At 33.4% G+C, this 22941-nt stretch overlaps 1 protein-coding gene, 1 long non-coding RNA gene and 1 pseudogene across 2 annotated transcripts; 2 read left to right on the forward strand and 1 right to left on the reverse strand.

Moving 5' to 3' along the window:
- Positions 1 to 7102: 7102 nt before the first annotated feature.
- On the forward strand, positions 7103 to 9357 carry LOC111381859. Its single transcript, XM_023005706.1, has one exon. It carries the CDS (start codon positions 7309 to 7311, stop codon positions 9187 to 9189), a length of 1881 nt encoding a protein of 626 aa, XP_022861474.1. The 5' UTR covers positions 7103 to 7308; the 3' UTR covers positions 9190 to 9357.
- A 4063-nt stretch (positions 9358 to 13420) lies between these two features.
- Positions 13421 to 16338, reverse strand: LOC111381862 (annotated as a pseudogene).
- A 3851-nt stretch (positions 16339 to 20189) lies between these two features.
- Positions 20190 to 21388, forward strand: LOC111381864. The gene is made up of 2 exons (XR_002700418.1): positions 20190 to 20613; positions 21064 to 21388. It is a non-coding gene; the product is annotated as an uncharacterized LOC111381864 (long non-coding RNA).
- Positions 21389 to 22941: the final 1553 nt, after the last annotated feature.

Consider the following 22941-nt stretch of genomic DNA (forward strand, 5'->3'; position numbering starts at 1 on the left):
ACCCCAAGAAGGTTAAAATCTTTTTCGAATTAAAGAAGTTCATGTCGAGTCTAAGAAGATCAAAGTCCTCTTCAAATCAAATCAAATTCAAGTCCAAGCCTCAAGATTTAAGTTCCGAACAAGTCAAGTTTTAACAAATCAAATTTTCAACAAATTCTCAAATACCATGATTCAAGCCACGTGACTCCTCATTTTCAAATATTCTGATCATTAATTAGAGAATTTTTACAATTTTACAATTACAAGAAGGTCAACATCACTTGTATTTCTCAAAATACAATTTGTAACAATTTATGTATTTTAATACACGAAATTCCGTTGTACAAATATGTTATGTAAATTTTTATTAACCTTTAAACTTTTAAATTTATGAGAAGATGAACAGATTATAAATTCATTTTTTTCTTTTTATTTAAAATTTTAATTATTTTATTGTAGAAATACAAAATTACATTGTTGCCTTTAAAAATTAATCAAAATATGTACAGATAGAATTTTTTTTTTTTTAAGGTGTTGACTAATGAAGGAATCGACGGATTTCATCCACATGTCCTACCGCTGCCATCTTCGTTAAAGGTTTGTGACCCGAATTGTAAAAATGAAACGTTTGGGATCTCATCTGCAATTTCTCCTTCTTTTTAGAACTTACTGTCCCAATTATTTATTTTATTTATTTATTTATTTTTGATATTTTTATCATAATCTTTCAATTAATTAGTACGTATTGTCTTCAATAATGATTATTGTCCAAATATTGTGCTATTGTATATTAAAATGGAATGAGGAGCAAATATTTTATCAAGCTTTTATAACTATTTATTTCTCTTATTTAATAATAAGATATGTAAATAAGATTTTTACTTCTTCTTAACAATTTTTTTGGACAAAATTCCTCATCCAAAACAAGTTAATGCAAAATTTATAGAATGTTCATGAAAAGAATTTGACGAAAAAGTTGGAAACATAAGTGCGAATTTTAAAAAAGATTTGGGACATTTCTTGCAATAAGAAAGGATGTGGTTAGCAAAATATGTTATGTAATTTTTTATTAACCTTTTAACTTTTAAATTTATGAGATGATCAGACAAAATTGCCCTTTCTCAAATTAGACGTGCTCAAGAAACATCACCATTTTAATGGTCTAATATTACAATTTTGTACAAAAAGGCTATTTTAAGTTGAATTAATTTACTTGTACAAAGTTTATCTATAAAGTTAGTTTACAAGCTAAGTATTGACAAAATTTTGGTCATTGATTTCGAGAGATTTGAACTATTGTGTTTTTAAATATTTGGCTTAGATATTATCAATACATACTTTGTAAATTAGAGTTTGTTTGGTAGAGCTTAAAAGTCGATTAAAATCAATTCGTTGATCGTTATTTCACTATTCGAACCATCATTTTTGAATTCTTCTCTCACAAGTAGGGCTCATCTTATCTATAACGGTCAAAAAATTAATTATCAAAATTTCTATCAAACAAGCACTCAAGCTTGTCAAACAGCATGATTCAAGAAACTTTGGTGTGCGGTCTTTACCTTTATCTAGTATATGCTTTTGGGGATGGGAGTTTTGTAAAAAATTTCTTGTCCTACTTTCTTTAGCAATTATTATTTGGGAAGAATTCATATATAAGAGATTTGGTATGATACATTTTAAAATTAAGAAACAAGGTTCAAAACTTCAAAAATAAATTTTTTGAAATTTTTTATTTATAAATTAATTAATAAAACATATATTTTATTAATTAAATATATTGACATCACAATTCTATACAATTTGATCACAAACTATTGAATTAATAGGTCACAAATTATTTCATGATTACAAATCAAAAATTTTATAGGTTATAATTTATTTTATTGGTCACAAATTTATCAAAATAATAGGTCACATATTATTCATTGATGACAAATCACAAATTATTTTTTGATCACAACTTATCAAATTATTAGTCACAATTCAACATTTTTTAGGTTACGCATTATTTATTAGTCACAAATTATCCGTTTCATTGGCTACATATTATTTATCGGCCACATACTAACCAATTTATTGGTTACAATCAAGCAAATAATTTGTGACTGTCATTATCGTCATTACTGCCACCATCCCCACTATCATCAACACCACCTCACAGTACCACCATTGCAACAACGACCACCATCATAACATCATTAGAATCGTCACTTCACCACTAACAAATTAGATTCAAAATCACCATAGCAGCCATCACCTCATCGGCGTCGTAACCACCTCCACCATCGTTGCCGCCACCACCACCACAACCACCATTTCCTACCCACCCTCTTTTAGAGACCGTCAACAAGAAACCATTATGTCATCACCACCTCATTGTTGTCGCTAGATCCACAACCACCTAAACCAACCACCATCATTGCAACCAACCACCACACTAGCCGTCGGCCAAAGGGTATCTCCATCGCCAAGGTTAGTAACTTCACTTTGTAAACGTTGCCTCCAACTGCTATGAATTATCGAACTACACGTAGAGATCCTACCACCATGATCCTCGCCAACGCCTCCACCAGCACCACAACGAAAACCACCCCAAACTCCCAACAACACAAAAATATGGAAACGGTCACCACCACTCCAACAAACAAAACCTAAATATCTCACTGTCGCTGCAGATCCACCACTACCAATACTAACTGCTTGTAGCACCACTATCACCACTGAACTGCAGCAATCCATTCTAAGCAAAGCATAGCATTGTATCGGTGGTTGGGGCCATTCATGTCTTCGTGACCATCCATGTCTCCAACGCAAAGCACAACGGTGAATGGTGCCTCCATGTCTCCGGCGCCGTCAAAATTGTGAGAGAGAGAAAGAAGTCATAAATAATTTTTGCTGTTTGGTATGAATTAGGTTGGGTGGATAGGGATGGGGTGGATAGATTTTATAATATTATTATTAATATTTATATTTGAATTATAATCTTATTTATGAACAAGAAAACTTTGTATCTGATTTTTGAACTACCATCTTTAAAAATTTGCTCTAATGTAATTTCCACTTCTGATTTAAAGTTTTATTCATGTTGTTTTGAGGTGGCCAGAGTGTCCTTAAATCCTTTTGAGACGGCATGGGATGAGTTAGTGATGGCAATGAGTCGTTTTTTTTATTTTTTATAGCTACCAAACAATGTTTGGTAACTTTTTTGACAAGCCTAGAAGTCAAGCTCGTGGGCTCGTGAATTTTATACACGTGGGCCATGCCCATGAACTTTAGACACTTTTTTAGTGTATGCGAGATTGTTGTAAATTTAGAAAACTTACACGATTAACCAGGTCGATTTTGAGGTGTTACTTCAAAAGGTGGTTTATGCCAAACTATTATTGTATCAATCTGTGATTTAATCATGTCAAATATTTGGGTCATCATACTATACAAAACATACAAGATCACGTATGTTTCCCTGTTTTGACTACAAACCTATATAATTAGATCGATGTGGCACTACCTTAGGATTGGCTGAACTATGAAACCACGCGTACTAGGCGAGTCTGGCACGGTAAGCACACGCTTTTATAATTTAATATATATGTATATAGCTAAAGACTATGCTGTCGTCCACATTAATATTAATAATTAAATTTTATTATTATTGACTTTAATATTATGAAAATATATATTTTATTTATTTATTTGTATAAAAGTACAGTTAAATATAAATTAATATTAGTTATAATAAATAATATTTTTATACACCAAAGATTGAAAATAATATATATGCTTTTTGTTCATAACATAAAATATTGTAGATGAGGGGTTATTCGCGGGGCAAATAAATTTGTTGATTACGTAGCACATACGAGGTGTTGAAATACATTTGAATATATTTAGTCAAATAAATTAATAGCTAATCTATAGTTAAGACAAGTGTAAATTTTGAAGTATACCAGGAAATGAAGATCATGGTTCTGTTTGATTTTCTTGTTGTCATTAAAATGAATTAAGAGTTAATTGTAGCATGTAATAAGGAATAAAGAGATTAAGCCCCTACTAAATAGGGATCAAAATCAAATTTTTAGTAAATTTTGATAAAAATTGATGAAATGTGTCATTTTAAAGTTGTGAATTCCCCGTTTACATTTTTTTTTTTAATAATTCCACCATTGATTAAAGTGGAACAATAATATATTTATTTATTTTTAAAAGTTACATTATTATAAATATATTTGGCAAACTAAAGCTTTATTATTTGTCATATTCTTTAGATAATTTTGATTATCATATTCTATTAGAACGAATGAAAGTTTGTGAGATTTTTCATTAAAAGTATTGAATTCTTTAATAATAAAAAAGATTAAATGAGACGGGACAGGGCCCTTGTTACCTGTACCCATCCCAGGGCGAAATCCTCCTCCCCGTCTCCAACCAAAATACATAATTAAGCAGGCAATCCCCATCCCGTACGAGGCAGGGTCCCACAGGTTGATCAATTTTTTTGCCATCTCTAGTTGATCGTCATGTGGTCTACTTCGTACATCAAGACGTAATATCATGCAATTTATATTTCGTTCTTCGACTGAATTATTAACGTTTATAAACTCCTTCACAAATGCATATATAATTTCAAAGAATCAAAATTATGCTCTAAATACAAACCCTAAAAAATATCGGTAAAATTTAGGACGAAATAGTAGTGGAAGAACAAATTAAAAATAATAATTTATTTAAGGAAACAAACCACTTGCACGTTATGTATCTTACCTCGCTAGATCCAACGAATTTTTGAAATAAAGGCAATGAGTTCATTCCAAACCCTTTTCTCTGCGTCGATGAATATGGGTGCATGTAATGTTTTGTGACAATGTTTAAAGTCTCCGTACTTTAGATTCCCAAAATTATGATCTCTCTAACTGATGTGTTCACTCTGTCGTGTGTGTTTATAATTTGGGGTGAATTATTGGACCTTTGCACAGCATTTATAGTTGAAAAAAGAAGAAGAAAGTAATTGAGTAATGGTACAATTAGAATTGGATCCGTGCAGGACAAGAAGAATTGATAGGAAATAAGATTCACTTATTAGGTTGTGCTAGTACCATGATTATGTAACATGACATATGGAAGTATGGAATTTGTTTTCAAAGTAATAGAATTTGCATTGTATAGCCCACTCACATAAGAGGATCCAACGAATAAAATATTCAGTGTGGGCTTCGCTGAATCAACAAATGCTTAGTGTACACAAGAGCAATTTTTCTAAAATCCAATTTAACTTCTTGTGATCTTATCGAAATAATTTTTTCTTAAATCAAAGACTCCTAATTAATTACGAGTTACAAAATGAGTCTAATATCAATATATTTATCTTTGCTCTATCAATACTTAGTTATTTGGCTCAAACAAAATTATAATTAAACTATTTCAGTTTAGCTCCTCAACTTTCAAAATTATCAAAAGGCATCTAGGTCAAAAATCCTATTAATCAAAAATTTTATGCTATAAAATTTGGGGATATTATATGGTTTTTCTTTTTCAGTTAATATAAGATGATTGGACTAAATTAAAGGTCTGTTTATAATATTACCAATAGAACTAATCAGTTCGATCCGATTTATATAACATTCGTTATAAGTACTTCGAAGCATTACCAAGAAAGTACTTAGAAAATTTAATTGCGTACTTTGCCCGTTGTATTCAAAGTTAATAACCCAAATGGTCACTAAACTTTGCAAAAAGTTTTCAATGGGTCACTGAATTTTACAAAAGGTTTTTCATGAAGTCACTGAACTTTAGAACTCAACACATTCATCACTAAATTTGACAAAAAGTTTTTCAAGGATTACTAATTCAGTGATTCATTAGGAAATTTTTTATAAAGTTCAGTGATCTCGAGGAAATCTTTTGCAAAGTTTAGTGATTAATAGAGTGATTTTTAACATTTGTGATCCAGTGTAACATTTTGCAAAATTCAGTGATGACTTGAATGATTTTTAAAGTTCAGTGACTTTGTGAAAATATTTTGCAAAGTTTAGTGATTATTTGGGTTATTAACCCATGGTATTGACCAAAGAGTCTAGCCAAACTACTTATCAATGTATTATGCTGCTTTTTTTTTTTTCTCTTTTTTTTTTTCACCCCAACAAAAATGGGCCCCAACATTTTGAACCCTTTGGGATTTAGCTCGTGTTTGTCATCCATTTTTTTCGTTTTTTCTTATTATTTTTTCTACAGTACTTATTTTTAATCACACATTTTTCAATAAAATAATATTACACGCAAATCAAAAAAAATTCTTTCTTTTTTAATTACATATTCTTCATCAATCACTATTTTATAATACATTCCTTCAAATTAATGAAACGCAATTAGAGCCTCATATCATAGGAAAATGCTAATGGTACATAATTTCCTTTCCATGAGGGTGGATCCCACATGAATAAAATATTCGAGTGAGGTCTTCAATATGAGAGGGAGACACTTTATGTAGATATAATTATGTGCAAGTAGCATCTCCCAATATAATATAATTACAAATGGCAATAGGGTCAAAATCCTTGTCCTGTGTCAAGGACCTGAAGAAAATGGGGGATAGGTTCCCGCCTTAGTCTCAATCCCAATCCCAATCTCAATACCGTGTCCATCCTTATATTATTATTATTATTATTATTATTATTATTAAAGTATAGAAATAATAATTTATAACTATAAATTATAAGATATAATTAATCATACTACCATAAACGTGGATTGAGAATTCATTTCCCTCCGCGACCAGGCTTTGAATGAGTGGAGATAGGACGAGGACAGGGAATGAGAACAATCCTCGAGCACGCCTAGTTGCCATTTCTACCTCGTTGGAATTTCGACAATCACTTCCTTATGTGAACAGTTATGCTCAACTTATAAGAATCATACTATTTGTAAAGACTGGGTTAACAAGCTTGGTTTATAAATTAGGTGTCGATAATATCTAAACCAATTATTTCGAAAATAATTTTTTAAATTATTGAAAATCAATAATAACCAACTTTATAAACAAATTTTGTACAAATAGATTAATTCCAATTTTTTTAGTACAACTGCACATCTCCGCACAAAAACATGCGATAAACAAAGAATTATGGCAACCGATCACTTTCACTTTCACTTTCCAACTCCAACTCCAACTCCAACTCCAACCCAAACCCCAACCATATTATCAGACCTCGAATAAACACTAACACGGAGGAAACTTTACCTGTTTGACTCTGACTTATTGGAATCGCCCACAATTTTTCTAAATTCTTAAGGTGTGATTCTATCAAATTTTAATCAGTTGAAATCAATTGATATATGGCGACGAAGCCAAAACTTCCTCAGAATAAGCAGACCCAAAATCCGACTACAATTGAGCCAGAAAAACGAATCGAAGAGGTTTTATCTTACCCAATTTTGTTGTCGGATAGGGTTGACGAAGCTGTAAAGGAGGCGGAATGGTTCAAGTTGGAGTGCTTGGAGGTGGGCAAGAAAGTGGGCAATCTTTGCCAGATGCTACGCGCCGCCGTGCGTCTTTCCACATCCACCACCACTGGTGTTTCCTTCTACGACCGCCCTCTCCGCCGTATAGCGGCCGAGGTGTCGAAAAATCTTGAAAAGTCACTGGTCCTGCTCAAGAAGTGCAAGCGGCGAAGCGTGCTCCGACGTGTGGTTACCATAGTCTCCGCCGCCGATTTTCGCAAGCTGCTCGGCCACCTCGATTCTTCGGTGGCTGATATGAAATGGGTTCTCAGCATCTTCGAATCCGGTGGCACCGGTGGAGGTATCGTGCTTACTTTACCCCCCATTGCTAGTAACGACCCAATTATTTCTTGGGTTTGGTCTTTTATTGCTTCGCTACATATGGGTCAATTGCTAGATAAAATGGAGGCTGCAAATGAATTAGCTTCATTAGCTAAAGATAATGATAGAAATAAGAAAATTATAGTTGAAGAAGGTGGAATTTGTCCTTTATTGAAGCTCTTGAAAGATAATTCATCCCCAGATGCTCAAATTGCAGCAGCAGCTGCACTTTATAATTTAGCGAATGATAAGGAAAGAGTGACCTCGATTATTGATGAATCAGGGGTTCCGATTATTGTTCAAGTTTTAGGGGACTCGCCGATGAGTGTTCAAATAAGAGTTGCGAATTTGGTGGCTACAATGGCGGAGCATTGTCCACTGGCACAAGAGGATTTTGCAAGGGAGAACGTGATTAGGCCGCTTGTTACGTTGTTATCGTTTGATGTATTCATGGATGATCCAAAGATTAGAGTAGGGAAACAGAGTATTCATTCGATTGTGCAAATTAACAAGGAGATGGAGAAAAGTTTGAGTAGGCCGGGATTTGGTTCATCTTTGTCAATGCATTATCCTGAGGGGAGAACTAAGGTTGGGAATCACAGGAAGGAAAGGGAAAATGAGAAACCCGAGGTAAAGCACAAGTTGAAGATTAGTTGTGCCGAGGCATTGTGGATGCTCGCTAGAGGTAGTGTACCAAATAGTAGGACGATTACAGAGACAAAAGGGTTGCTTTGTTTGGCAAAGCTTGTTGAAACCGAACAGGGGGAACTTCAGTATAATTGCTTGATGACGATAATGGAAATAACTGCTGCAGCAGAATCTAATGCTGACGTTAGACGGGCGGCTTTCAAGACTAGTTGTCCGGCTGCCAAGGCAGTTGTGGATCAGCTATTAAGGGTTATAAAAGAGTCTGATATTCCCAGGTTGAAAATTTCTGCCATAAGGGCAATAGGGTCGTTGTCTAGAACATTTCCAGCCTGGGAGACGAGGGTCATTCGTCCCTTAGTTGAGCAACTTAGTCACAAAAATCAGGATGTGGCTGTAGAAGCTGCTATTTCGCTAGGGAAGTTTGCTTGTCCCGATAACTTTTTGTGCGTAGAGCATTCCAAGACAATTATCGAGTTCAAAGGTGTTCTGCCTCTGATGAGACTATTGAGGAACAATGAATGGGCGATGTTACATGGATTGATTCTCGTCTGTTACCTCGCAATAAATGCTGGAAAGAGCGAGGATTTGGAACGAGCAGGAATTTTGTCGGCTTTTGAGGGGTTAGACCGTGCATTTATTGCTCAACATCCTGAACTGAAAGAATTGATGCCGCGGGCAATCTACCATCTAAGTGTGTTTCACCATTCACACACTCACTCCGGTTTGCTTACTCAAATGAAGTTTTAAGTCCCTTCAATATGATTCTGGATTTAGGGAACTGTGTAGCATGAATATCAATGATGTACTTGATCAGATGACGATGAATGATTGTATAAACAAAAGGGATTTTTTTCCCTATGAAAACTGGCAAATAAAATAGTTGGTTTGATGTACATATCAATCGTATTTGCTGCTTGACTTTATGAATCGTATTCTTCATGCTGTTGCTGCTTTCAACTTTTTGTAGGATTATACAGAATAGATTCATTTGGAAGTTTAAGAGCAAATTTACGATCATGTTCTGATTCTTTCAGTTGCTATGAGTTATGTTCATATGACATATATGGAGAATCGGAGATTTCACTGAGTCTATTCTTAAGAAATGTCGAATCAAAACTGGGCATGGTGCCCATAATGCTAACTCTTGAAAAGAGTCTTCTTAGAATGGGATAACGTTTCTATAAAGAAATTCATTCTCCCCAAAAGAGCAAACATTTCTTCATGGCCATTCATTTCTATCTAGGAAAAGGAATATTCCTCAAATTATGAAAATCCCATTTGATGCTTCAATCATTTTCTTTTCCTGATTTGTTGGGTGAGCATTTTTGAAGGAAGCATTGAATCGAACCAAGACTGGGTCATTTCGATAGATATGGTCCAATTCAAGATGAATTTTATTTGTTGTTAAGAAGTTTATTAATTTACAAGATGTTATTCACTCTCACTGATATAATCACGTCAAAATTTAGAAATTTGGAGTGAATTACATGAATTCGTTTTCGACAATCTTCTTATTCTATCATAATATACATCCATTAGAAGCGGATGAACCAATATGGTAAATTATTTAAATAAGATAACACAGGTCTTGTTGTACCTTATTTTTTGTAAGACATGAATCCAAATGTAATTTTTATAAATACTGTAAGATTTATTTATTTATTTTCATTGCTTTGCTATTCAACCTAGAAAAATGACTAAGGACTTGTCTACTTAAAAAAGTTGATATAAAACTTCATAAATTAGGATTGGGTTCTTCAATATTTTTTTATGTGGTTACGAGTCTCCAATCTTCAAAAGTGAGGTCATAGTTTATAATCTATTTAAGTATGTGAATTTAGGTCGGGTTCTTCAAGTGATCGAAATAATCAGATGTTAAAATTACATGTCTCTTTCACTTGAATAACATAGATATAAAGTGATTTGACATTTAAGATTCACTTGATTGCAAGAATGAAATCTGGGTGAAAAGAAAACGAATTTCAGGAAATTGAATTGCCTATAACTTGTTTTCTTGAAAATTATCAATTAATGTGTTTAATTAGTATAATTTTTCACCTGAAAAATGTTGAAGTTTTTTATCTTTTTGTATTCATTTGGCTTTATTTTTTATGAAAATTGTCAATTAAATTGATAAAATTTATTACAATTGAGGATAGAATTTGTTCTAATTACCAAAAAAAAAAAAAAAAAAAAAAAAAAAAAAAAAAAACCGGGTGTCAAATCATAAATCAAATTTTCTATATCACTTCAATTATAGTTTCAAAACGATCTATATGAACAAATGCAATCTCAATCAGTACAATCAAATTATTGAAAGATAAATCAATAAAATTTATATTTTATTTCAAAATTTTGCGAGTATAACTATATTTACTTATGGAGTAAATAGTATCTAACAATAATATGGATCTATTTTCAGATTCACCCAACAAGAAGAGCAGGAAATTAGAAAAGAATAATAAAAAGAATAATTAATTAGATAGACAATTTTATTTGAAAAACTACAAAACTAAAGAAAAAGCAAGTGATGTAAAAGATAGTGATTGATTTGCTAGCTATTTTTCATTAGTGTGGTTTGATTCGATTTTCTTTCAACCAAAATTTACATCAATCCTATTACAAGGAAGAGAGTCAAACTTTACATTAAACACTTTTAGACGGAGTTGCATGTACATTTAGCTCCCATTTGGCCCCTATTAATTTAATTTTTATTTTTCTATCTTATTTTTAACTATACAATTTTCCATAAAATAATATTACATATAAATGGAAAACTTTTTTTTTCAACCACCTATTCTCCAAAAAATAAAAATAAAAAAATACTATCCGTCCATTAAAATTTAAAATAATGGGGGCCAAACGAGGGCTAAGCTACCCAGTTTTGGCTCGGTTCGCCCACTATTTTTAAAATTTATTTTCAACTACATATTTAGTGGAACCTATTACCTTCATCAATTTTTCAATCACATATTTTAGTAAATTTTATCAAAATCAACTACAAATTTAATTTTTATTCACATTGAAGCCTCTAAATCTATAGTGGATATCGAGAAGGAAAGAAAGTATTAGAAAAAGTAGATAATAGATATTAAGTTTCTTCCTAGAATACATCTTCTTTCCACAAGATTTGCCAAATAATTGCTTATTTTGTTCCCAATTATGTAAACATGATTAAATAGAGAGAGAGAGAGAGAGAGAGAGAGAGAGAGAGAGAGAGAGAGAGAGAGAGAGAGAGAGAGAGAGAGAGAGAGAGAAAATCTAATGCTCATGGAGAGAAGGCAAATAATCACAGAATTTTCCATTATACGAGAAGAAAATAATATGGTGAATTTAAAGAAAACCAAGAAACAATAGACAGTAACTTCAAACAAAATCAATGGAATAAGTAACTTATAATTGTCATCTAAATTGTATATAAATGAAACTCCTAAACAAAGAAGGCATTGAAAACCAAAGAAAAACTTGAAAGCTAAATTCTTGTTAGTTATAATGTTCAATATCGAGTACCGTCTAATAGTGCTTACCGATATTATGCTAAGTTAACTTGGCTTCTTCCTTGACGCCATGTCCGAAAAGTGTTTCCCAATCCTCTGGGGGTTGGAAGAATTCCGTGGCAGCACGATTATGAAATTTTGAACTTGTTCTTGGCTTCTTGGGGGCTGGTGGACATACCAACTTACAAGGAATTTTTGATTTTGTACAAATTGGTGTTCTTGGACTCTCTTTGTCCTCACCCTTCTTTTCAAGCCCTTTTTCTTCTGAATTTACAATTACTGGCTTCATGGGACTTGGCAAATTGAGGTTGACACAAGAACTAACAATTTTTTTATCATCAGACTCCACCCGTTCATCGATTTTTTTACGCTTTTCTGTAAGACCCATAAGTGAGACTATTAAGAATTTGATGTTCTACGATCAAAAAATATTTGATAAGAAGAGGGAATTTCTCGAATATATTCCCAAGAAACTTGAAGGAAAAATCTTGGAGGGAAAGGAAGAACAAAACATGAAAAGACAGAATCAGGACACTAAGGACGGGCTTTAAATAAGGTTAAATGACTCGAGGAGTTCGTGACCTAAACAGTAGTAGCTTAAAAGCTAGGAAAAAAATAAGTGATTGTGCCCGTGAAAGTTTCTGATTGCATGGCAGCAACGCCTATTAAATACTTTTTTTTCACTAGGATTCAGAAATTATGTGATCAAGAATGAATTTTTATTATTTGTTAAATTTTAATAAATATATAGTTGTCAATGATATTACATTAAATGTATTTATTTTGAAATTAATGAACGTAGGAGCATCTCCATAGATTGCTATCTAGGAGATATTTAAGTTGAAAAGACTTCCAACAAATATGATATTAATATTTGAATTTTATTGAGTTTTCGAATTAGGTGGAGCTCTAAATAATGCCTGTAATTTTGCTGATAAATTTTTTGTGCAATCCATATTGGACATTCTGTAATATGGTAAAAGCAAAATAAAGAAAATTGCTCGAATAAACCTCGACTAATTGCCTCAATAACAAATTGATCTTTACTTTTAAAAACGAGTAAGTTGGTCCTAACGTTTCATTATACTTGCAAAATATAATTGTTTTCAACGACAAAATAGTCTGCAACTCCATTAAACTATCACAGAACCTTCGCATTTCTGGCTTTATAAAGTTGGGATTTGCTTTATAGCATAGGCTACTACCCCAAAAATTAGAGTGATGCATGATTTCACAAGGATCACACAGTAATTTAAAGAAAATTTGGACTGTTATTCTCATTGAAGATTGATTCTACAATTATAATAAAATATCGAGGACCAACTTGCTCATTTTTAAAGATTGAAGAACAACTCACTATTACAAGAGACCAATGCAATTTTCCCTAAAAATGTATTCACCAAGAACTTCATCAAATTATTTAGGTTAAATATGACAACCAAATTTTTACATTTTTTTTTAATTTTAAGTATTTTTTTTCTTCAGAAAATTCTTCTTTTAATGGTTTCAGGAGTCGAGTTCAAGTACAACTCCAACTAGTTAAACAAAGTTAATATCAGATAATTCAACAAAAATAAAAATTTGTGGTGGGTAGAATGATCCAAATCAAATACGTCACTGCCAATGTACTTAGTTTTGAGTAGTGCATTCAAATCAAATAGAGTTCTTATAGAGTGCAGCTATTGAAAGCTGTAAAATTGATCCAATGTTGCAGCTTTTTGGGCATCTAGAACATGTCCATTTTAATGTTACTTGGTCAGCTTGTGCATCTAAAGATGCATCAAAGCAGCCAAAAAGTACATCAAATTATTTATATTATTATTCTTTCTTTAATTACTTTAATATGAAGATATTTCCAACCACCGAATGATATTGGGTATTCATAAAGATTAAAGTTGAATATAGTCAATTTTGTATAGAGTTACGAAGATACAAGCTCAATGAAAAAGAGCATAAAGCAATATACGATTGGATGTTGTATGGTTCCATGAACATGTCGTTAAATTTCTTGAAACTCGAAATAATTGCAAACACGTCTTCCTCAGCTGTCGAAAATAGTAGTCCTTAAATGAAATACCGTACACTAAACACTTAGCCTCAACTTCACTTGCACCAAATTCATAAAATGTGTCAAACATGTCCTAATTCTCATAGCACCTTGGTCCCGTAATTTTTTCCCCAATAATATACGACTTAAGCATATTTCCGAGTACAACTTACAAACTCTAACCCTTCCTTTCGAAACCCTGAACCCGTGAGAGTGGAAATGCTTGTGGCTTCAAGAAGTTTGAGGCAGTAGCAAACATCGATACCTTTTCTAGCTCGTTTTGCAGCGTCCATTGCTTTTGCCGGTAAGCAAATTGGTGGGAAGGAGTACACGGCACCTATCATTTCGTTATAAAATGAATAACTTGGGATAAAGCAAGAAATTGAAAATTAAACTGTATAGTCGAATATCACAATGTGTTGCCTTCTGTGAAATTGCAAACCGTATTTTAATAGATATTGAATCCATCCGTCATCATTTGTGCTCTCCTCCTTAGTGACTCAAGGATACCTTTGCTAAAATGATTATCGGAAAACACAATTAATCGCTGATCAAGAAAGTCGGCACAAATGATTAGGATCACTATTCAGTATTCACGTGTATTGGAAAATACGGGTCACGGATCGTCCGTTTGGGATGACCTGACGCGAAAGATTTTAAAAGTGGATAGCAGGGAATGTTTTGAATGGAATTAAAATTCATAACTTTCCTAACTCCTTACAACTCCCAAATAATTCCTTGCAACCTCCTAATTGAAGTTATGTAAAAAGAGAATAAGAAAATAATGAAAATTAGTATGGAAAATAACTTAAAATTAGAAAAGTGCGTAGAACCACATATATGGCATGAAAACTTACAAAGTTAGGCACTTAGATTGTGTATTATAATTCCCTTCCATTTGATCAGAATTGAGATCATTGGAGAATAAGAAAATGTAGATTTCAAAGTTTTAAAAGTAAGGCGATTCAATCATTTAAAAGATCTTGAAATCTTCATTTTATATTATGGATTATAATCCCCTTCCATTCGTCATTTCATACATGTTGTCTAGATATAACTCATACCTCTCTCTTACGAGTCTGTTGTAGGATATATTTTCTAGGTTTAAGAGGATCGATCGTAAGTCCCAATTGTCGAAAGAAAAGAATACTATTTCAATTAATGACTTCAATCGATGCAAAAAATAAAATTTCGACTCATCAGCTCCATGAATATAATTCAGAATACAGAATTCTTAAATAGCTAAGTTACAAATATCTTCCTCAGAACATTAGGACTGAACGTTAGGTAAGCAAACCTTGTGTTTTAGGATCAATTGAGGAAGCCAATGGAGTGCTATTTGGATTGAAGTATTCAGTAACTTAAGCAGCAAAAGAACTATTGAATAATAATCTCCACCTTGATGCGCAATAATCTACAAGCAACCAAAAACACAAAGTTTAAACTTGCACAATTAAGGTAATCCAATGAAATTGGTATCACAGATCTTACCTCGTGTTTCGAATCGAAACACACACCACACTTGCTCCATGTACTCACTGGGGCTAAGGTCCAAAAACACCCAAGTAGAAACAAATATCTCAATGAACAAATAATCATGTGATGAAGATATTATATAGGATATTACACAGATCTTTTAAGAAAATCACGTTCACACAGAACCAAAGATTAACACCAAGGTAATCAGCACACGGTTAAACACATATGCAACAAATACATAAATGACCCCACGAAAGATCTCATCACACTTATCCTATCCCATTACGTGTTACTCCCACCTCGAGAATACATATCTCCTCTTATCGCTCACCATACTCACTAAACAAATCACTTAACTCATATTTAACCGGTAAATCACAATAGATCCTAAATTCTCAGGATAATCCTCTATCACTACATCACTTCTCTCAACCTATGTGAATAATGGGTCTCCACCTTACAGAAGTGATACAAGTGTCTATCTCTCACTCTACATGTATAGGGTCTCTTTCATAGATAAATGATTCTACATTTGATCACATTTCCACTCGTGGCTCAAATGTCACACTCCACATCCCCCAATACAAATCACCATGTACCCCTAGGCATCTACACTCCACCTTACCAAAAAAATCTAACGTACTGCTAATGCATCCTAACCTGCTACGCATGCAAACGATCACACCAAGAAATCACATTACCTCAAATTCATGCAAACACATATATCTAACAAATTGAAGTACAACATATAGTCATGCAACAAATTAGGCAATCACACACATGTAGAAAGGATCACACACATATGCATATGCAGTGACTAGATTTACTTTCTCAATAAACCTCGTTGAGGTCATAGCTCGACCTCTTAACCATATTCGTCTCACCTCTCACATAACCCTTTTACCTATCCTTCTTCTTGGGATAATCTCTAATAAAGTGTCAAGACTTACCGCAACTATAACACCACCTACCACTAGATTTGTCCTATCCCTTGCCCTTCATCTTACCACTTTCATCACTTGAGTCACTACTCGAATCAACACTATTTTGAGTTATACCTAAATTCATTCGCTTAAACTTCATCCTACTCCTCATCATGTGTAACTTACCACTCCTTTTATCTTTATTTTTAGCCTTAATTTTGATCTCTTTACTCTTAAGAGAATCTATGACAATTTTAGGTGTCAATGTATCCCTACCATACTTAATGACATTTTTAATTTCCTTATATGACTCAAGCATGGAATTAAGCAGGATAATGCCTTATATGTTTCAGATATGCTTTCTTCACAGTTAAAAATATTTTGGACAAGTTTATTGAAAATATCCAGATTGTCATTAAGATCCTTTGAAAGATCCATTTTAAAATTCAAGAAATGCTCAAGAAGATAAAGTTTATTGGGAGTAGATTTAAGCAAATACAGATCTTCCAACTTTTTCCAAAAATCTTTTGTGGTTTTCAATTTTCCCACTTTTTTCAAAACAGCGTCAGACAAATATAAAATGATTGAGGTATAAGCAAGCTTATCAACTTTTTCTTTTTATTCTTTTGAAAAATTAGATGGAAAATTGCCTTCAATGGCTTTTGAAACCTTTTGTTGGACCAAAATACCTTTCATTTTTTGTTGCTAGATTGAAAAATCACATTTTATTAAAAATACCAACTTCGAAATATGAAGACATTTTTTTTTTGGAAAAACGAAGCAATCAAATGCAAAAATAAGTCACAAAAAGTAATCTTACTACCGCAATATACACCATCCTAAATTCTCAGGATTTCGTAAGACTCACAATCTTAAATCAACGGAACGTTCGAACAGGTAAGGTTTCGGTATTCTAATGGAAGCAACAACACAACGGAATTTACGATGTAACAAAATAGGTATATCCAATCAAATGAAATTTCATGACAATTTTAGTACAAAGTACAACACGCTAATATATCCAAAAATAAGTACTAAATCACAAAAATTAAGAGCAAGTAATCCTAATTTCTAGCATAAGCAATGGTTGTCAAGTAATGACAACCATCAATCTTAATGATCACCCCCACACGATGATTTGCTAATGTTGAAATTTAAACTGCGATAAGCCAATATATCAGAGCGGACCTATTTGAGTCCATAAATTACGAGAGATGCAAATTTATCACTTTAGGACCACCACTATTTGTCCTAAAGTCTCTAAAAACTACAGCAATAAAGAAATCATGATCGAGTCCAGATTGCCCGAAGAACAACTCTCTCCAGATTCTACTGCAAACCCTAAAACATAAAACTTTCAACACGAAAAATGTCAGAAATAATGTGAGGAGAAAATTTCCAAAAGACAACTTCTCGAAATTCGTACCCACGCACCCTTACAGGAATGTAGCGATCACCCACATGCCCTAGCCACCCAGCACTGCCTCCACATGCAGATCACGAATCCGACCTCCATTACACCAAAAGATGTCTGGATCGACTAAAAATTGAGGTTGCAGGTCCGATTTTTGTGAAGAAATTTGAACAGATTGAGGTTGCAGGTCAGATTTTGGCCAGAAATTTCACCCCAACCACGCTCTAATGCCAAATGTTGAATAATAGACCTTCAATTGGTGAATTTTCTGGGCTCAAATACCAATCTCGACCTTCACAACACCTAAACAAATCACGACCCAAACTTCCAACTTTCTTCCACACTCCTGTTGCTTTGCCTTGTACCCACTTAGGACACAAAAGGGATGGTGCTTTCAGCCACAAAGGCGATGCTACAAAGGCTAGAGAAGAGGAAGAAGAAAATTGGCCAAAGCAAGAGAAAGAGGAAGAGAGTTGTTTTCTTCCAAGACGAAACACACGTTAGTAGTAAAAGACCAAGGAGGCTAGCTTATATAGTTTAGATTAGGTCAAAGTTGTGGGTCAAGCCCAATACAAAATATCGATAAGTGGGCCAACAATATAAGCCACCCAATGAGTGTGGAAGTCGAGCCATGAGCAACACTAATTAATTAGGTTGCTTCCAATGGTCTAAATAGATTTAGGGTCGGGTCCTCAATCTTAGGTGTCGATAATTAATTTATCCAACATTGATTTAACATCATTGCCTAGGATTATTGGGTATCAAAAAACCCAACAAGAAGATAGCAGTAGTCCAACAGAGAACTTATAAGCAGTAGAAGAGAAGAAGAAGGAAGAATTCACGGGAAGCAGAAGACCTTGGCAACAAGCCGCAATTCAAAATTCATCAATTCGAAGCATTCAACATATAATCAAATTATGATACAACATATATTGAAATAACAAGCAGAAGAAGTAGAATTGATGTAGGTAGTAAAAAGGAAGGAAAAATTCAGAGAGAAATGGGAAAGATCAGAGAAGAAGAAGAAACCAGATGAGGAGAAGAAGAATAGGGAAAAAGAAGGTGTTGGTAACAAATCACCTTCAATTTTCATTTATTCATCGTCTAACTTCCAAGTCACAATACCAACCATACAAATAGAAAATAAATAAAACTAATAGTTAAAGGGCTTGGGCCAACCTAATAGTACAAGCCTAACTAAAGAAAACATAAATAAAATCCACAACAACTCCATAATAAATAGAAGACACTTTAATGTAGGATCAATTTGAAGCATTCAATATATAACCAAATTATGATGCACCATAGATTGAAGTAACAAGCAGAAGAAGCAGAATTGATGCAGGTAGCAAGAAAGAGGGAGAAACCCAGAGAGAAAGAGGGGGGACCAAAGAAGAAGAAACCAGAGGAAGAGAAGAAGAATAGAGGAGAAGAATGCATTGGCAATAAAACATTAATTCATCAATTCATCAACATAGTTCTAATTTACAATATAAACCTTTAAATAGAAAACATTAACCTAGAAGGTAAAGGGCCTTAGACCAAACCCAATAATACAAGCTCAACTCAACATAAAATAATTAAATGATCAAATAACAAAAGACCGGGTAGAAAAATGGGAATCATAATTTGTTTGTTACTTATTTGAGGCCTTTTCGAGCTAATTGTCTCTGGTTGGATAATAATTTATGATTACTTTTTAAATGTATGTTCATAATTACTACTTATTATTATTCAAACATTTCGTGAGATTCGATATTATTATTATCACCATCATCATCATCACTTTTCCTCTTTATAAGCTTTTTGTAAATTTGCCAAAGAAAGGCACCAAAGCGTGTAGAACTTTCATCTTAATCTAGGGATAGTTTCACAAATGGTCATTGAGATTTATATGAAATTTCAAATTTATCATTAAAGTGTTTTTGAATATATTTAGTCATTAGGGCCTTGTTTGAGCCACTTTTTTTTAAAAAAAAAAAAAAAAATACATTCTTAAACAGTGATTTGACATAATTTCAATCACATATTTTTCAACAAAATAATATTATACGGAAATTCAAAACTTTTTATTTTTATTTTTTAACCACACATTTTCCATCAATACACTATTCAAAAATACATTTTAAAGAAAATAACGTGGCTCAAACAAGGGCCAGAGTTGAAGAACGTCATAAAATTGTTAACTCCAATAATAACATCAATTCCAAATTTGACTGTCATGTTAAAAATATGTATCGACTACTGATTGTTGTGTTCATGCTATGAAATTACACATCATAAAAATTAAAGCGCCCTAACAATTTGTTCAAAAACTATAAAATGCTCCCTTTAATCATAACCTCATTTTTCATCTTTGATAAACAGTATATATGCCAAGATAGAGCAAAACGGGAGGCTAGTTGGAAGAAAACCGTCGTTTTTGACGATTGTTAGTCAGCTGAAATTATTGGGATCACATGTCGTTCTAGAATTGGGCCTATAGTAAAGAAATCAATTATTTTGGAAACCAAATGTGAATGCTAGAAAAATGGATTTATCTTTCAGGAAAAGCTGTAGACTTTAAGCAACATATGATATTAAAAAAAAAAAAAAAAATTAATTATATGCAGGTAGATTTGGTCAAATTTACATGTTGAATCTGCATTTCCACCTCTCTCTATAAAATTGAATTTCTGGGATGCAAAAGATATAAAACTAGAGCAATGGATACCACCAGAAGGGCAAAGTTTATGATGGCGATGCTAGTGGTCTTTCTAATACTCGACTGCTTCCCTTCGGGTTATGCATCGGCCTCCTCTGCCACTCCAGGTTAATATTTCTAATCAATCGTATACGTAATCACAGAGAAATCTCGTATTAGACACGCAATTTGGTTTTTGTTTCAGTTCAGTACCTCAATTAAACATTTATTAGTTTTTCTCAGGGGCAGACCAGAATTATAGTTGGGCTAAAATAAATTTTGAAAGAAATCAAAAAAATCTGAAAATTTAAATTTAACAAGGTCCAATTAAAAGTTTTTGAAAATTCATTGGGACGATCAACCCCACTCGTCCCTTAATGGGTCTGCCCCTGATTTTTCTTCAGGATGCCCGAGGTAGAAGAGAGCTTCGAGATGAAAAATCTTGTCATATATTCTATTTAGAAAAACCCAGGAATTTTACTTGAATGACTAAAATAAAACCATTGACAAACTTTAACGACAACTTTGCCATGAAATTGGACTACAATTGAGCGACTAACTGGGTTTTTTGTGCTTAGGGACAAGCCGGGAGCGTAGTTCATCATGGTGCTAGAGAAGCAAATCTAGAAAATTAGTTATGGATTGCCGGAGGCATTTCGTTTTTCTAAAGACCAGCACTGCCTCCGAAAGCCTTAGAGTGGTTGCCGGCGGGCACAACCTACCACCGCCTCCCCAGTCTTGAAGTTTCCAAGTTTAGTCTCTTTCTTTTCCTAAGCAAAGTTTATGCGCCAAAAGAATTTTTATTGATGTGTTGTGTATTAAAAAACTAAATTTCATGAACAAAAATAAATAAATAATAAAAATATTGTGATGAAGAAACAAGAGAGTGAATTCAACTGCAAACCACCTTTTTAGGCCACTTTGATGGATATCTTTATATAATTTAAAAGCCTGTCAAGAGCCCTGCCACTATCAATGGCCTCTCTAGCTCTGTCCATGGTTATGGAGATATCTTCTGCACCATCACATCGTAGCAAATGATCAACCATTCCCGTATATAAAACAATTCGATCATATGCAGAACCATTCTCCCCGCATAGATCTGCTAATCCCAACTCTGTTTCCTCATCACCTGAGATATTAGGGAAATAAACAAAAGCGCTGTTTCTTTGTCATGGTACTCGACTACGCATATAAAGATAAAACTTCCGGCATGTGAGAAGTGATTACTCTATGTGCTAGAAACGTTTGGTCCATGTTCGGTATACAATAGCTCGTAGGACTAAAGAGTTTAATAAATAAGATTTTAACTTATTTTTCTTCCTTGATACTAATATTTAATTTTCACTACTAAACATACCTTTAAAGTCTCCCCCCTCCCTCTCCCAACCCCCGCAAGGCATAAAGATAAATAATGACCATGTGCAGGAGTGGAGTCAGCACTGGCGAGTCCCTTAAGCTGCCCATGCTGCTCGACTCCCGTTCGATCAGCTGTCCATGCTTACCTAGATTTACTATTGACCATGTGATCAAAATACAAGATCAAAATCATGGGAATTATTTTGTCTTGAAACAAGACTAAGTAACTAGTATAAAAACCAAAACTTGAATACTCAAGAACAAGAGAGTTAAGAGACTTACAGATCTATCAGTTCTTGGAGCGTCAATTGGCTCAAAGCCATAATCCTTGGTAATTACAGCGATACTCCTACTGATGGAAAAATATTGTTCAAAATCAATAAAGAGGCGTGTGGAATGAAAGTGAAGAAATTGAGGCGTGTGGAATGAAAGTGAAGAAATTGAGGCGTGTCTTCATATCGCGTGAGACAGTGCAAGGCCTCTAGCCCCTGCTTCCAAACAAGGATTCTTCTATGCGACCGCATAGGAGGTTCAATTAACCATTGGTGGCGATTTTTTGATTCAAATTTGGCGGCCTTTCACTTATACTTTAGCACTACTTCGTATAGCAATGTTTCATGGCTATAAATAGGTGGTTGATGATATTTTTAACATCAAGAAAAACACTTGATTACATTTGTGATCATAATCTTCATTCCTAAAAGAAGAAATCAAAGTCGTCTTCATCCATATTCAATATTCCCTTTGTCTTCTTAAGTTTTGGAGAATTTATACAAGTTCTTAAGTATTGATTCTCTACAAGGCTTGATTACTCTTACAAACTATTTGTCGCAAGACCCTTTAAGCACCAAAATTATATCTGAGAGGGGGCAAATATCGTTTGAGGACAACGATATAATGTCGTGTTTGAGCCTTCATATTTATTATGATGTTCTTCTTATTTTCATCTTCTTGATTATTTTTATATATATTGTTTCTTCTCCATTTTCCCCTATTGATGCAAATTTTCCAACGCCTACAGCATTACATATTCAAATTTTAGGACAAAGCAGCAAAGCTAGAACAAACTTGGTTAATTAATTTAGATTTTGATAATT

This window comes from Olea europaea, unplaced genomic scaffold, assembly GCF_002742605.1.
Source record: "Olea europaea var. sylvestris unplaced genomic scaffold, O_europaea_v1 scaffold2387, whole genome shotgun sequence".
NCBI lineage: Eukaryota > Viridiplantae > Streptophyta > Magnoliopsida > Lamiales > Oleaceae > Olea > Olea europaea.

Bases quoted from the DNA above. Each gene is read 5' to 3' on its own strand.
- LOC111381859 (XM_023005706.1), top strand. From the start codon at position 7,309: ATGGCGACGAAGCCAAAACTTCCTCAGAATAAGCAGACCCAAAATCCG.